General features: G+C 38.5%; 2 protein-coding genes across 5 annotated transcripts in view; one reads left to right on the top strand and one right to left on the bottom strand.

Moving 5' to 3' along the window:
• The first annotated feature begins 4000 nt into the window (after positions 1-4000).
• The window catches only part of CEBPZOS (CEBPZ opposite strand), a 19532-nt gene continuing 6201 nt past the window's right edge, over positions 4001-17331 (top strand). Inside the window, exons 1-5 of one of the 4 annotated variants that reach the window (XM_047068441.1) lie at positions 4001-4018; positions 6704-6819; positions 7904-7948; positions 8504-8588; positions 8726-8962. In XM_047068441.1, the coding sequence (XP_046924397.1) occupies positions 6705-6819; positions 7904-7948; positions 8504-8586 (243 nt within the window). In that variant the 5' untranslated portion in view covers positions 4001-4018; position 6704 and the 3' untranslated portion in view covers positions 8587-8588; positions 8726-8962. Of the gene's footprint in view, positions 4019-4063; positions 5887-6048; positions 6151-6703; positions 6820-7903; positions 7949-8503; positions 8589-8725; positions 8963-17331 lie in introns of those variants that run through there. The other 3 variants (XM_047068438.1, XM_047068440.1, XM_047068439.1) reach the window with 3 other exon arrangements.
• The window catches only part of CEBPZ (CCAAT enhancer binding protein zeta), a 24132-nt gene continuing 15234 nt past the window's right edge, over positions 8434-17331 (bottom strand). The window contains exons 9-16 of the mRNA XM_047068433.1: positions 17126-17192; positions 15731-15831; positions 14868-14925; positions 14405-14586; positions 13573-13659; positions 9817-9878; positions 9532-9613; positions 8434-8766 (exon numbers count right to left, since the gene is read on the bottom strand). Coding sequence (XP_046924389.1) covers positions 8627-8766; positions 9532-9613; positions 9817-9878; positions 13573-13659; positions 14405-14586; positions 14868-14925; positions 15731-15831; positions 17126-17192 — 779 coding nt within the window. The 3' untranslated portion in view covers positions 8434-8626. The remainder of the gene's footprint in view (positions 8767-9531; positions 9614-9816; positions 9879-13572; positions 13660-14404; positions 14587-14867; positions 14926-15730; positions 15832-17125; positions 17193-17331) is intronic.

Here is a 17331-nt window from a genome sequence, read left to right as displayed (position 1 = left end):
TTCCATTTAGCTCCTGGATCCACCTAGGCTGGAGATAAGTGGTGGGGGACCTCTCAGACGGCACTGCCCAGGCTTGGTTCACGCTCCTTGGTGGGAGCAGCACAGAAGGTTTGTTCAAAGCTCCTTTTCTTGAGATTACACACATTGCTCCCTCTTTAAAAAAAAATTTTTTTTAATGTTTATTTATTTTTGAGAGAGAGAGAGAGAGAGAGAGAGAGACAGATTGTGAGCAGGGGAGGGGCAGAGAGAGAGGGAGACACAGAATCTGAAGCAGACTCCAGGCTCTGTCTGAGCTGTCAGCACAGAGCCTGACACATGGCTCAAACTCACAAACCACAAGATCATGACCTGAGCGGAAGTTGGATACTTAACTGACTGAGCCACCCAGGCGCCCCGAGACATTGTTCCCTCTTAACTTCTTTTCTTTTTATTTTTTTCTCTAGGCTATGGACTTACGCCAGATGACAGAGAGAGACAGAGAGAATTCTGGAAAGAGAGATTGAGAAAACAGGTGACAAAAAATGTCTAGGGTGATTGAACTCAAGTCTGGTTAGTAAAGCAAGCAAGTGAGGATTAAGAAGCATATGTGCCCATTGGCCGCAGGCTGATTTTTAGGGGCAGGTAAATCGGCCCCTCCTGTGCCATCCCTCCCTTTATGGAGTGGGATGCCCCTTCAGGATTAAATTGTGCTTTTTTTGTCTTCTTTAGCAAGAGAAGTCCTACTTGCTAGTGTAGTACAGGATTGAAATTTACTTTGGAATCCTACATGCAGGGAGAGGGCATAGCCTCTTGGTATTCGGGGGAGTTTATTAAAAATTGGCTTCCCTCTTTAGAACTTGAACACCAGAAAGTCAGGGATGATGTGTATGAGTTAGTGGATGCTGAAAACATTCAGGATCCAGGATGGTTTATCTGGTGACACTTTGACATCCTAGAATGGGGACAATGAAGAACCACTCCACTCCAGCCCTGGGCAGCTGGCAAGGTCCTGTCTCCACTGCCCGTGTTTCAGGGACAGTGCCACCAGAGGCTCAGTCACCCACTGTTCTGTGTTCTGTGGCCCTCCTAAGGGAAGGCTGGGTTGTCACCAAAATCCTGGGCCTCTCTTTTCCAGTAGGTGCCTTTTGGCACCAGTGGCCATGGGTCATCTAATCTCTGTAACCTCATGCCAGTTAATTGAAAGAGCTTTATTTGGAGGATCCCAGACAGGTTGGGTAGCTGCTCTTTCTCTGAGATAACCATGGGAGAATGGTCAGCAAACCTCCTACGTATTTATTAGTGAAGAGATCCCTGCTGCCTTACACCTGCTACTTCTGAGTCTTTCCAATTGACGCTGGTGGGAATCGGTGCTGCTTTGAAAATCTGCCATCAGAGTCTTTCCCACCACCCCCAATACCCTCTGCCCTCTACCCCAATTCACTGATTGTATTAACTTAACACAAGTCTCCATTGGAGTCTATATTTCTCCTGTTCTAAAACTTGTGGGCAAATGGTCCTTACCTGCAAACATGTTTGTGAAATCTATGATGGGGTCCAGGATGTGTAAAAAATGAATATGAGGATGCCATATAAGTTTCGTGTAATACCAGGAAACTCCCACTCTAATGGACAGCCTCCTTTAATTAGTTTATATACACTCTCAGTAGAAGTGATTGCGTCTCTGTGCAATTATTTCAGCCTTTGTTTTCAAGTTTTTTCTTTTCTTTTCTTTTTTTTTTTTTTTAATTTGAGAGAGAGAGAGAGAGAGAGGGAGAATCTTAAGCAGGCTCCATGCTTAGCACAGAGCCCAACTCTGGGCTTGATCCCACGACCCTAGGATCATGACCTGAGCCAAAATCAAGGGCCAGATGCTCAACCAACTGAGACGCCCAGGCGCCCTTCTTTTCTTTTCTCAATCTGAACCATTCCAATTTACCTTTTCGTCTTGTTTTGTCACCCTGGTTCATATATCTATGTGTGTATGTATATAACAAATATAAATATAAATTATATATTATATCATATTGTGTATTAAATACAATATATATTAAACAAATTCCTGGAAGTCATTGGGGCTGCTTTTGAAATGGGAAATATTTATCCTGGGTGAATCTTTGAATAGAAATGAATCTCTAAAGACTGCACATGTCTTGGCTGGAGGAAAAAGAAGAACATTAACAGAGTAGGTAATAGCTGGGGGTGGAGTTCTGAAAAGTTTTGAGAAAAACTTTTAAGTTTTTTTTAAAAAACTTAAAAAAAACTTTTTAAGTTTTTTAAGAAAAACTTATTGCAAAAACAATAACTGACAAAATGAAAAAACAGACCAAAAAAAAAAAAAAAAGAGATCTTAGGAGAAAAACTGGAGAGAAAGTCAGATATATAATATTAATAGAATGGGGGCTCAAGCCAGAGATAGTTACTATAGAGCAGATAGAAGAGATAGAGACTATACAAAGCCCAGACGTTAAGCGGATACTGATAAAGCCGTGTTGTGGAAGTTGGGGATCTGGATCTGTAGGGATCTGAGTGATCTTGACTAATGACATGCTCTAAATTAGTAGTTTGCAGATCCACATTTCTCACAACTTACGATGGTTTAGTTGTGTAAATGAACCATGTATGCGGCACTGTGGGGGTTGTACAGGAAAACTGGGGCCATCACAAAGAGCTCCTCAGAGGCACTTCCTTTACCTGGCTTTGACAAAGACAGCTCCAACTAGCTTGCCGAAGACAACTCATCCCTTCTCTAAAACCTCAGGGGTCCTTCAGATTAGTACCAAGACCCTAGGGGCTCCTGGCTGGCTCAGTCAGAAGCAAGACCCTAATCGCTGTGTACTTCTCATTGGCTATTTGTGAATGTATTTTACCCCCACTAGACTATAACCTCAATGAAGGTAGATCTGTGTAACTATTTTGGCTAGCCCAGGCTTCGTCTTGTACATAGTACCATAATAGACCTTTATATTCCTTTTCTCCTCTTCCTCCTTCTCCCCTTCTTCTTCTCCTTCTCTTCCTTTTGGGTGGTATAGGCAGTGCATCTCAAAATTCAATTTACAAGCGAATTGTCTAGGGATCTGGCTAAAATGCAGGTTCTGATTCAGTAGGTCTGCATTTCCTACAACTTTGTTTTGTTTTTTAAGTAGCCTCCATGACCAGCATGGGGCTCAAGCTCATGTCTCTGAGTTGCTTGCTCTACCGGACTGTGCCAGCCAGGTGCCCCCGTAGGTCTGCATTTCTAAGAAGCTCCCAGGTTGCTGATTTATCACACTTTGGGTTGCAGAGTGTAGAAAAATAATTGAGCACAGGTTTTCCAGTCAGTGTCCCGAGTTCAAATCCAATTTTAACTCTTGTTAACTCTGTGCTTGTGGGCAGGGTAAAACTCCCACCTTCTCTGTAAAATGAGACACTCATACCACCTAGTATGACATAGGGTTTTTCTGAGGATTAAATAAATTAACGTACATAGGCGGCAGTCAGGATCTACTTTCTGTAAGGAAAGCACAATAACGGGGCACTTGGCTGGCTCAGTCGGAAGAACATGCGTTCCTTGATCTAGGGGTCGTGAGTTCCAGTTCCACATGGAGTGTAGAAATTATTGAAATAAATAAAACTTAAAAAAAAAATAAAAGGACCACAATAGGGGCGCCTGGGTGGCTCAGTCGGTTGAGCGTCCGACTTGGGCTCAGGTCACAGTCTCACAGTTCCTGGGTTTGAGGCCCGCATCAGGCTCTGTGCTGACCGCTTGCTCAGAGCCTGGAGCCTGCTTCGGATTCTGTGTCTCCTTCTCTCTCTGCCCCTCCCCCGCTCACGCTTTGTCTCACTCTGTTTCTTAAAAATAAATAAATGTAAAAAAAAAATTTTTTTTTAAAGGAGCGCAATAAAAAGTAATCACGGGGCGGGGCGGGCCCAACGCCGGGAGGGGCGGGGCTTTGGCAACACTCGCGCATGCGCAGTCCGCAGTAAGCGCCTCAGGTAAGAGCGAGGGCTGACTCTGGTTGAGAGTCCTGACTCTTGACCCTCGGAACGTTGAGCCGAGCAGGTTTTCTTTGGCGGGGGTAGGAGGTGGGGGTGGGTGCGCGCTAAAGTTCTGGGTTCATACGGAGGAAAGTTGGGTGTCGCTATATCCATCCATTCAGCGGGAGAGTCGCGGGAGAGGACCGAGTGTTTCCGGGTCGCTCGGCGACCTTGGCCCCGTGACCGGGCAGTGCAGCCTGCGATGATGCCCGCGGGAGTCGGCTGCGGGCCGGGCGGGAGCGTCCGGGGAGCCCGGGCAGGCGGGAGAGCGCGGGGGGCCGCCGAGATACACCGGAGACCCGGGGGGCTGGGGGCCGCGCGAGGGCCTGAGGATCGTGGGTAGCCAGCCTGAGGCAGCTCCCGGAGGCCTCGCTGGTTCCTTGGTTCTTGACCGTGGGAATCTGGACAAAGTGCTTTAGCTAATCAAACCCAGGGACGTAGCTGAGAAACCTTGCTCTCCAACATCTAGCGTGCGTGTGAGAGACCTTGCTGTGTGATAAATCGTATTGCCTGCAGATGCTGAGCCGTGTCGGTTTCCAGCTGTAGTGGACGGATGAGGCGTTTTCAGACGCAACATTTGCACGTTTAAGCTTGTGCACCCTTAATCAGCGTCTCAGCCCGGTGCTTTGTGAACCCCCATGACGCACAGCCCTGCTTTCCTTCGAGCCCATTCGGGGACTGCTTTCTTTTAAACTTCGCCTAAGTTCTGTCCTTCTCCAAAATCTTGTCTAATCTTGTTCCTCCGCTGCTAGTTAGTAACCTAACTTCGTCGTGGACAGGTATGCCTTTGGTGGTCTTTGTCAGCTAGGCTTTATCAGTCGTTATAAACACCTTTACTGAAGTCGAGGGACTTGTAATGTAAAATGTGTATATATATTTTTCAAAAAGGTGAACGCTGAATTATACAGTGTTACTTGTACTTTATGTTTTGAACCCTTAACCTCACCTTCTCCCAACAGAACAAAACCAGATTTTACTTGGATTCCATAACTGTGGTTATGGCTGCAGGCAGGCTTTATTTTTAAGTTAAAAAAAATATTTTTTTCACCCGTTGAACATTAAAATTTACCCCACGAGAGGTCCCTGTACCAATCATGACTTACTTGATGTCAGGTACGGCATTGTAAACAAAACAGTTCTCCATTCCCACTCACTCAGCTGCCTGTTGGTTACATGCAAGTTCTTTATTAACTTCCTCTGCTTTGGTTTTTAAAGATCCGAATAATAAAGTTTTAATCTTATAGTCCCCAGGGTGATCATATTATCAAAATGAGGGAAAGGAATTTTGGAGGGAAGGGACACCTGGTAAAGAGATTAATAGGATAATCCCACAAAGTAGGGTATTTAATTACCCCGTCTGAGGCATTATAAAAAGGAGTCAAAAGGAAATGGTGCAAACGCGTGACCGTGAGCAGAGAGCTGGGACTGTAGAATATCACAGAGCTTACCATCTCTGCACAGATGTTAGAGAACAAACACTATGACACAGCATACATTGACGATATCAAAATCCTAAGATTAAAAACGACTGGTTTCTCCTGTTGTTGGGGTTCTAGGGAGGCAGAGTAATAACTGGAGTTTATGTTTCATATACTCAGTAAGAGTCATATGTTATTTTCTTGATTTATATAGCCCCTTTCCCTTGTTTAGCTTTTACATTAGAGAAAGAGAATGAAGACTCAAACTCTTTTTGGTTGGCTTTTATTTTAATTGAAGCGAATCAAGATCTGAAGTCTAGGTTGCCACTTACTGGATGGTGGTGATCGGTTTTCCTAATGTGGTACAGGGGCCTCTTGTATACAAGTCATTGGAGTTGTGTGCAAATGGGCACCTTACTGGGATGCTAACCCTCAACTTGCTGAATCAGAAAGCTGGAAACTCGGGAACTGCAGGGTGAGGCCCAGGAATGTGCATTTTTTTTTTTCAACATTTATTTATTTTTGGGACAGAGAGAGACAGAGCATGAACAGGGGAGGGGCAGAGAGAGAGGGAGACACAGAATCGGAAACAGGCTCCAGGCTCTGAGCCATCAGCCCAGAGCCTGATGCGGGGCTCGAACTCACGGACCGCGAGATCGTGACCTGGCTGAAGTCGGACGCTTAACCGACTGCGCCACCCAGGCGCCCCGGAATGTGCATTTTTTAAGAAGCCTTGTGGGTATGTACTTAGTTTGAAAGTACTTTTAGAATAGCACCTCCCCAGAACAAGTTGATTTGTTGCTCAACTTTGAAATGCTTGGGCTGTGGCACCTAGTTCAGTATATGCTGTATAAATAAATGAAAACCTCCAGCTATGAAACATGTACAACCACTTACGGAATAGCCTTACTTTTTGTAGGGTACTTACAAAGGGCTTTCACATATGCTGCCCATTTAGATCATCTTAATATTTTTTTGGTTAAAAAGAAAGGATTTACCCTCTCTCTCAACATTCTATATTCTTAGATAATTAAAAATCTTAGTTCCATAAATTGTTAGTTCTTTTTACAGTGCTTTTTTCAGTTTTATCTCCTGCCTGTGCTTTATCCAATGGTGTCTTTGGTTCATTGTGCCCCTTAGGGGTGGAGATTGAAAACTAGGAATGTGGGACATCTAATACAAATAAGTATACAGTATACATCATTCAAACTGGGAATGAATTATTTTTATGGAAGTGGTATTAAGTTTGTATATGTTCACTCAGGTTTACATGTTGTTATTGTTAAACTTAGGATGGCCCGCACTATGGAACCACTGGCAAAGAAGATCTTTAAAGGAGTTTTAGTAGTTGAACTTGTGGGCGTTTTTGGAGCATATTTTTTGTTTAATAAGATGAACACAAGTCAAGGTAATCCTAATTCAGAAGTTAATGTTTTCTAGAGGGGTGTACAGTCTGTTAATGCATTTAGGTGCTAAACAGTTTTAGAGAAATTGCTTCTTCCAGGTATTAGGCATTTTTATGGGTATAAGAGGAACACGTGGTGTTAATTATGGACCTAATGACTCTTCTTCCTAAATGTTGTTTGTAGATGAAAGAGAATGTTTCACACTTCTATGGATTTTACTAGTCGGGGGCATAGAGCAAGTATTTTTGGTCTGGCTTAGTTTGGGAACATGGGTGGAAGAAATTCAGCCTGCCAATTATGCCTCATCGTCTGGTAGAGTAGTGGTGGCATAGCTGAATCATCAAGTAACCACTCTCAAAGGCTATCATATCTGAGTTCTTCCTGTGTGTCAATATTGGACACTAAAAACCTTTCCCATGCCACCGGCTATCACTGAAAGTGCTTGACATTTTGTGGGGGGAAATTTTAGAGTCCTCAACTTTTTGAATTAAGTGCTGCTTTCTTTCCCTAAAGCAGATAATAGTAGTCCTGGGTGGTGGCCATCTTTGAAACTTATCATGTGTCTTCTTAAAGTATTTTAGTTCAACACTGTGTTCTGGATGCTATTCGATCTCACAAAGTCTCTACACTTTTCAAGTGTAAGGGTGTAAAAGAAAACATCGACATGGAATTTAAGAGCAAATTAAAGTTTCTAATTATATTAAGAGGGTAAAATAGAATCCATCGAACAATGAATTTTTATGGATTCCATTTTGCCTTACTATGGAATTAGAAATATGTCTACTCAGTTTTTTTATCTCAAACGTCATAGCTAATGTGTCTCAAACGCATTAACAATGAAAAGTTGCTTTTTGTCCCTTTTCTAAGTAAATTACATCATGTATACAAGCCAAATTTGAAAAACTCCAAAAGGAACTATGGGAGGCAACATGTAAGGCAAGTACAACTTACACCCTGTCCAAAAGGATATAGTTCCTGATTGCCAGAAGGACCTTAACACAGATTCTTATCTCATAAACCCTAAAGCTAGCACTAATTATGGAATCTATGCTTTAATATTTAATTTTAACACTTTTTCTCCATCAGATTTCAGGCAAACAATGAGCAAAAAATTCCCCTTCATCTTGGAAGGTATGTTTTAAGAGTAATTTTTTAAATGACCAATTAATGGTTGAGACTTTAATTTTGTGGTGTCCATTTCCAAGAATTACTGCCTATCCCTATTTTAGCTCCTCTGAGAACACAGGGTGGAGAAGATTCTCATTTGGAGATGAGAGTAGTTAGCCAGTGGTTAAAAATGTAGACTTTGGAATGAAACCTATCTGAGGTGGTGATGGAATCAAATCACAACCTAAAACTTGAGTGACCTCTGGTTTGCTAATTTCTTGGGAGCTGTTTCTCCATACAGTAGTGATAATAATGGCCATCTTTATGAACTGTTGTAAGGATTAAACAAGATGACATTGTGTAATCACTTAGCGCAGTATCTGCTATAAAGTAATGCTTAATAAATAGTGCTTATTATAACAGTACAGATGCTAGAGGGCTTGTAAGTGAAATACGTATCCTACTGTCTTTTTTACTTTACTATTAAGAAATAAGGAAAAGAGGTTTGATTTCTTTCAATATAGTTTAATTTTGACACTTTTACATGATTTTATAAATGACAGCTGTCTTTATTTATAGTTTATTACAAATCCATTGAACAGTCTGGAATGTATGGAGTCAGAGAGCAAGATCAAGAAAAATGGCTGAATAGCAAAAATTAAGAGTAAGTACAATTTTACTTATAGTTTATTTAGAAAACAATCAATTTCTTTGCTTTTTAATTTTCTGAGTGGTTTTTGGCCTCTTCTTTTTGAAATTTTTCTTTTTCTTGATGATACTTTTTACATCTCTGTTGTGTAGCCAGTCATCACGTTCAGCCTCCCATCTAAGCTGTTTGAGACCTTTGTGGGGAAGAAGAAAGATGAACACACCATGTTGTAGACTCCTGGCCCCACAGAACAAAACAAGAACTTCTGGTCTGCTGTGGCTTACTCATTTCCCATCCACTATGCAAATCCCCTGCTCTTGTTTGTTGCTTTCCTTCTGCATTTATTGTTAAAGATTACTGTTTAACAAATAAAAGACTAGGTCAACAAAGGAACAAATACCCTAAAGATTTTATTTCCCCTGAACGCTTTTATTGGCAAAAAAACAGAAGCCAGTAACAATATCAGAAATTATGTCTATAAAGTACTTATAAAGCTAGTAAGCATACTCACAATATATAAAAACTGCCTCTCTAAAAGAATTAAACAGTTTAAAGTAACTACAGTCTTTATTAAAAAATGTTTTTTACATTTATTTTGAGAGAGAGAGGGAGACAGAGTACACAAGTGGGGGAGGGGCAGAGAGGAGAGACAGAATCCCATGCAGGCTCCGCAGGATCCACAAATCATGGGATCATGACCTGAGCCAAAATGAAGAGTTGGATGCCTAACTGACTGCATCACCCAGGGGCCCCAAACGTAACTACAGTCTTTATTGCTGTAGTCTAAATGCTTTTTAATCCTACATGCTCCCCAGACACTGATGAAAAAAGCCATTCCTTCAGGGTTGTAAGGAACCATTTTATTTATCCTTACTAAAAAAGGTTGTCTAAAAATACGTCTTCGGAAGTTGTAAGTTAAGGCTATTTAAAAACCTCCATAAAAATTCAAGTTACTTACTTGCATTGTCTTTGTTAGCCATGGCATTCATGCCAATGTTATCAAACTTGGATCCCATATTTTCATCCAGTAGGTGGCCAAACTTAAAAAGAGATACATTTATTAGAAAACTCAAAGCAGTGTAGAATAGCTAGCTTTTTTTAAAAAAATTTTATTTTTTAATCTCTCCACCCAACATGGGGCTTGAACTCAGAACCCTTAGATCAAGAGTCCTGTACTCTACCGACTGAGCCAGCTAGTTACTCCCAGAGTAGCTAACATCATGAAGCAGTATTTTAACCTTACCTCTTCAGCTGATACAAATAGGCTGGAGTCATTGAAATTTCCTTTCTTTTTTTTCCTTGGTCCTAAAAAAAGTGTAAGTGTAGGTTATTAAATTGTAAATCCATTAATTTTGGAAAAATACAACATTTTTAAGTTGAAGTATAGTGGGCACACGTTACATTAATTTCAAGTATACGACAGTGATTCAACAATCTTTCAACATAGTTTTGTTGTAAAAAAGTTGTATTGGGGTTAAAATACAGAATTAGTTTCCTGATAGCACCATTAAGTAGGTGGCATTTTAAAATAAATATATTTTATTTAAGAGTTGGTATATAGTACTTTTAAAATTGTATCCTAATAAAATTGTTTAGATGACAAATAGTGTCTTCTTGACTGCCTTTCCGATTTGGCCACTGATCAAGGTTTACCTAATTTCATAGTATCAGGCAAGATTAATTCTAAGGGTGACATGGATGAATTTTGGAATTTTTAAGGCAAACTGTAAATTCTCATTAAGTCAGAGGTTTTATTCTTTGGACTAACAGTGAAGAAAGTGATGGAAGGTATATTATGTTGTAAATGAAATTTTTGTTTACACTTCTCAAAATGGTTCTCCTTAGAAAAAATAACTCAACTTATAATTGTGAATATAAACTTTTTTTAAGTTTGTTTATTTATTTATTTATTTTGAGAGACATTGGGCGCAAGAGAGGGGTAGGGGCACAGAGAATCCCAAGCAGGCTCTGCGTTACCAGCACAGAGCATGACACAGGTCTTCAACTCATGAATGCGAGATCATGACCTAGGCTGAAATCAAGAATTGGGACGCTTAACTGACTGAGCCACCCACATTCTGAACATAAACTTTTCAAAATAAAAAACTAGAACATCTATTTCTAATATTCATTAAATTTTAATTCATACACTAATAAAGATTTTTTAAAAATGGCTCTACTAGATGCAAAGAATTTGAGTAATATTGTTTCAGAAAAAGTGAAAATGGATAAAAACAGTATTTCTAGTTAATATATTTTAGATAATGTGATTTTAACTAGAAATACTGTTTTTATCCATTTTCACTTTTTCTGAAACAGTATTACTCAAATTCTTTGCATCTAGTAGAGCCATTTTTAAAAAATTTTTATTAACTATGGGGCACCTGGGTGACTCAGTTGGCTAAGCATCCAACTTTGGCTCAGGTCATGATCTCAGTGCGTGAGTTCAAGCCCCAGGTCAGGGTCTGTGCTGACAGCTCAGATCCTGTCTCCCTCTCTCTGCCCCTCCCCCATTCACATTCTGTCTCTCTCTCCCTCTCAAAAATAAACAAACATTAAAAAAACCTTTTTTTGATTTTTATTTACTTTTATTTTTTGAGAGAGAATATGCATGTGTGAGTGGGGGAGGGGGAGAGAGAGAGAATCCCAATTAGGCTCCACATTGTCAGCGCAGAACCTGACATGGGGCTTGATCCCATGTACCATGAGATCATGACCTGAGGCAAAATCAAGAGTCAGACACCCCATAGTGGGCCAATTTTTAAAATAGCTTTATTAGGGAATAAAATTCATAATAAAACTCAGCTGTTTTTAAGTGTGTAATTCAGTATGTTTTAGTAAATTTACAGAGTTGTTCAACGTCATCACAATGCAATTTTAGGACAATTCCATCAACTCCAGAAGATCCTGGTGCCCATCTGCAGTCATGTGCCCTTTTCCCAAGAAGGCTTTTGCCTTTTCTGGTTATTTCATGTAAGTGGGATCATTATGTGGTATTCTGTATTTGGCTACTTTCACTTAGCGTAGTATTTCTGAAGCTCATCCATGTTATAACATGTAACAGATCAGTACTTAATACCATTTTATTGCTGAATAATATTCCATTATCTATTCTTTAGTCAACAGACATTTAAACTGTTCCCACTTTTTGGCGGTTAATAATAATGGTGCTACTAACAATCATGTAAAGTCTGCATTGATACCAAAGCCACTTTTGATAAAATAGTTTCTACAGCATTTCATCTCAAATTTTGTGTATCCTTAAATGGGATACTGTTATTGAGTATTTTCTCTTTAGCTAAAATTCCCATTTGTGTATAGCACTTGGAAACGCGTTTTTGGTGTTCACTCACATTATATGTATACATCTATAACTTCAACTGGTGAGCCCTGTTACTGCCCTCTTAAAGTTGTCTTAAGGTTTGTTTATCCTTAAGGATATCCAACATTTGCAAATATAGGGTGAATACCACCCACCTCTCCCTCTGCAATTTATCAATGTTTGAAATTCCTTTGCCTTCTTTTGTTTTAATCAATTATGTCAGGTATCCTTTAATTCAAAACTATTGTCAGCTGAGATCTAACATCTTTCAGGCTCTGGTCTTCAGAAATAATAGTAAGGTCACTGAGAGCGCATCTTTTAATGAAAGTCTCAGTAGGACTTAACGATAAAGCAACATTTTTAAGTTTACTTATTTGAGAGAGCACAGGGGGGAGGGGTGGAGAGCGAGAGAGAGAGCCCAAGCATGCTCTGTACTCAGTGCAGAGCCTGACATGGAGCTTGAACTCAGGAATGCTGTGAGATGATGACCTAAGCCAAAACAGTTGCATGCTTAGCCGACTGAGCCACCCAGGTGCCGTTTTCATAATTTTAAGTAATCTCTACACCCAACATGGGGCTTAAACTTAGAACTCCAAGTTGCATGCTCTGCTGACTGAGACAGCCAGGAGCCCCAATGTTTCTTTTTGGAGATGATTTTGGGGAAAGCTGTCTTATATTTGAGAACAGGCTAGTATTAAATTGCCACCTTACACCACTCAACGGATGACAAAATCTGAAAGATAATGTTATCATTTACATATCAGGTAAGTCAATCTAATTAAGAGGACTATGGTTGTCAGTACTTGAAAGGGCTTATAAAAGTTTTGCAGGTATAAATGTCTGAGAGACTACTACCAAAATATAGTTACTATTTTTGATACTTATTAGCAAAAATATTTAATGTCCAAAATATTTTAACATTTAATTTTAAAAGAAATGTTGTCAAGCATTTTAATTATTTTTAACTTTGCAAATCTATTTTTATTCGTTATCAGTATTTATTAGTCAGCAGAAACGAGACATTAGAAGCAAAGCATAGAAAAAAAGTAAGCCTATGAATTTATCACAGATTTCAGGAATAAAATATAATGCTTTCTACATCACAAAAAATTTTTTAATGTTTATTTAGTTTTGAGAGAGAGAGAGAGAGAGAGAGAGTGAGAGCGCACAAGCAGGGGAAGGGTAGAGAGAGGAGACACAGAATGTGAAATGGGCTCCAGGCTCTGAGCTGTCAGCACAGAGCCTGATGTGGGGCTTGAACACACAAACTGTGAGATCATGACCTGAGCCAAAGTCAGACGCTTAACCCACTGAGCCACCCAGGAGCCCCTTGCTTTCTATACATTTATCAAAAAGTTAAAATTGTCACCTGATACAGTACCTTTTTCTTTTATTACCACTTTACAAGTGTTAACATTAAAAGGCATAATCTGTTATGATATACTTTATAGATGATCGAGAGATTTAAATAAGAAAAAAGTTATGAAGAGAAAATAATTGAAGGCATATGTGGCAAACAACTTTCACATATTAAAAATAGAGAAAACCGTTATTATCCATTATAAAAACAAAAACTAAATTGGACTAACCAATTAAGAAGTTTCCCAAAATAATAATGAGTGGTAACTTTCCCATAACCACTGTTTAGGTTTAAAAGAGAGTAAATGCATTCCTTACCTTGAAATGATCCAGCAAAGTCCAAATCATTTGCACCTTTCCTTTTGCTTCTCTTTGTATTGATTTTGGAGCTGACGTCATCAACTTCTATTTCAAAAAACCCAAAACAAAAAACAACACCATGCTATTAAGCAATTTAAAAAACAGAACTGCCACTGGGCTAAGAAAAATGATTATTTTGACTAACTTTTAGAAATAATTACTACTCTAAAATTTAAAAAGGGGAACGTAACAGCTCAACAGGTATTGAAGAGACAGCTTAAGTGCTGATTAAAATAAAAGCCCAAACACCTGGGTGACTCAGTAGGTTGGGTGTCCAATTCCTGATTCTGGCACAGGTCATGATTCCAGGGTAGTAGGATCAAGCTCTGCATCGGGCTCTGCACTGAGCACGGAGCTTGCTTGGGATTCATATTTCTTTCTTTCTCTCTCTCTCTCTCTCCCCCTCTCCTTCTGCCCCTCTTCCCCAGCTCATGCTCCTTAAAATAAAATAATATATATACACATATATATATATTTATGTGTATATATGTATATATGTGTGTGTGTATATATATATATAATATATATACACATATAAATAAATGCCCAAAACTCAACTCTTTAAAAGAAAAAAAAAAAAACAAAAAAACACAAAAAACCCTTCAGTTCCAAATAAAAATAAGAGGGGAAAAGGTCCTATTTAAATTTTTGGCCGATCTCATTATTAATTTGAATATAGGATAATATGTAAAAAAAAAAAAAAAAAAAACACTGTAGTAGAAAAACTAGCTTACACTGAGGAATAAAGGAAGATATGTTTTTTTGGCCCATATTTAAAAAATACCCTTACTTTCCTCATCCGACACATCCATGAATGTTCCTCCATCTTCATCAATTTCAGTAAATTCTTCATTCAGACTTCCTAAAGAAACTTCATCATCATCTAAGTTATCAAATAGGTCATCATCACTGCCTTCTGAATCTTCATCTTCTGGGTCTTCCTTAGCACCTTTTTTTTTCTTTTTTATGTTGCTGAAGAAAACCAAAAACTTGTAATGGAGAACATTGTTTTCCTAAGTGTTTTTTGGTGACCAGAGGGTACTAGGCTAATAAGAGCACAGAATCTCTATTTAATACACTAATGTGTATTTTATAAAGGTCTAAAATGAAAGTACAAATTCATTTCCCAAACTTATTTCAATAAACTTCTTCTACACATCATAGTCCTGTACTTTACTGTTCTGAGGACAATTTGGGAAATGCTGAGAAAACAACAAAGTTAAGAAAAGACCAAAAAAGTTGAAGTATTTTACCCAGCAAAATCAAGGTCATCCTTTCCAGAGGTGAAACAATTATCATCTTCAAATGTGTCTGTCAGAACAATATACAAATTGTCAGATATAGCAAAGAATAACAAAGTTGACCTATGTCTTCTATTTGAATCAATTAACACAGTTATGATTGTGCTAGTTATGACAAGCAAACACCAAAACGATATAAATCTGATTACTGCTGGTGTGTTTGATTAATCTACATAAACCTATGAATATACTGACCTTAATTAAATCCCCAAACTAACGTGGATTCCAGTTAATTTCAACTTCTTTCTACAACTCTTTTATGGAAAGAGGGTAAATATCAAAATACTTAGCAATGTGTAGTCCTTTTAAGTGGTTGTTGTTTAAGCGCTTACGGTATTCTATCTATACGATGCACAAGAAAAACAAACTCAATGTAAGCTTTTCTAATTTCCCATTTTTTGTTTTAGCCTAAGTATAGATTAAAATTTTTCTAGCTCTGTGGATCACAAAGGTAAAACAGATGAAACAGCAGACTACTGCTACGAATAGTGCAAGGAGATTATTAGTAAAAGTAACAATGGCTTCTCTTTTATAAGAGATTAGGCCTTAAGAAGGAATACATACCATGTAAATACAAACTTATTTTTCCCATTAATAGTCCATGCACAATCCCATACATTTCTCTGGAGCAAGTGTAGGTGAACTACCGTATGCCACCAAGGTACTTCTCAATCCTCTGTTGTCATTTTCATGGCATTCTTAGCTAAATGATTTTTCTAAAACTAAGATTATTACTACAACTAATATTCCAATATTCTAAAAGGAAATAGAAATAGATTATTTTACAAATTGAAGAGCTGACAAAAACAAATTACCAATCATCTTTTCAAATTCCTCATCATCCACATCTTCTATACTTTCTTCATCTGCATTCCGTTTTTGTTTCTCCTTAACAATAGCAACCTTTTTATAGTATCTAAAATAAAACAGATGTTATATATTTGATAATTTTATGAAAGAGCCCATTTAACTATAATTAAAGCACCTATGACCAGTGACACAAACAAATGTAAAAACTTAACTCAGCTGGATATAAATGACTAAAATTTGCATTTATTGTAGAAAAAGTTTTGAATTAAAATAGAAGCCTCTGGATGTGAAGTATAATACATTTCAAAGATTTCATAAAAACACTTCATCTTAATTAAACGGCATAGTAAAAAGTTGTTTTAGCATCAACACTAACGATCTAAGTGTTAGAATAAGACCAACTGTGACTCTAGAGAATATCTAATCACAATATTTTATCAGTCAGATGCATCCTCTTACAAGGGTACGGTGAAACTTGGCATTCTGCAAATGGGATCATACCCTCAAAATTCTTCACACAAAATGTTTTTTAAAAAGCAAATCAAGGGGCGCCTGGGTGGCGCAGTCGGTTAAGCGTCCGACTTCAGCCAGGTCACGATCTCGCGGTCTGTGAGTTCGAGCCCCGCGTCGGGCTCTGGGCTGATGGCTCAGAGCCTGGAGCCTGTTTCCGATTCTGTGTCTCCTTCTCTCTCTGCCCCTCCCCCGTTCATGCTCTGTCTCTCTCTGTCCCAAAAATAAATAAACGTTGAAAAAAAAAAAAAGCAAATCAAATCAAGTGGAATTAACCAGTCAGATAATGATAACAGTACTAGTAGGTTTAGGACTTCTCTCTACAGCAGCACAGTGAATTTTGCTAATTCTGCTTAGAACCATGTTTTAGACAACTTACTCATGAGTTGCTTATTATGTTAGACTGGTAACAGATTGAAAGCCTATAAGACAATTACTATATTAAAAAAATAAGAAAGGTAAGTTTCATAAAGTCAAGAGTCATAAAAAATTCCCCCAAATTTACTTGTTCTTAAGTTTCACTTACATATCCTTTTTTTTAATTTGAGAGACAGAAAAAGCGGGTGAGACAGAATGCACATAAGCTGGGGAAAGGGGTAGAGGGAGAGAGAGAATCCCAAGTAGACTTGACACTCAGCAGAGCCCGAGGCAAGGCTTAAGACAAAATCAAGAGTCAGACGTTCAGCCAACTGAGACACACAGGTGCCCCAGATTTCACTTAGATATCTTAAGATTAGCAAACTGAATGATTTATAAATTCCCTTTGCAAAACAACAAAAAACCTACCTTCTAATCTTTTCAAGACACACCTATGTTAATGAAACATTTTATGGAATCTAAAAATTTCAATTTTAATAGTACCCCAAATGAAACTGTATTAAGTATATTACCTGTAGAAAAATAGTTCATCCACTGGTATTTGGCTTTCTTCTTTTGCAAGGAACTCCTTACTGTTCACTACGAAAACAGATTAAGACAAAAATTTATTAAAGTAATCCTTTTTTATGTTATTCAAGCTCTTAAGACTACATACAGCATACCTATAACTCTAAAGTCTCAAAATGTTAAGGAAGATGGACAGAAGGCATCTTCTAGT

Source organism: Lynx rufus, unplaced genomic scaffold, assembly GCF_022079265.1.
Source record: "Lynx rufus isolate CCGP_SWC_20201006 ecotype Redwood Valley unplaced genomic scaffold, mLynRuf1.p SCAF_8, whole genome shotgun sequence".
Taxonomy (NCBI): domain Eukaryota; kingdom Metazoa; phylum Chordata; class Mammalia; order Carnivora; family Felidae; genus Lynx; species Lynx rufus.
The sequence above is the reverse complement of the archived record's forward strand: the minus strand, read 5'-3'. Positions and strand labels throughout refer to the sequence as shown.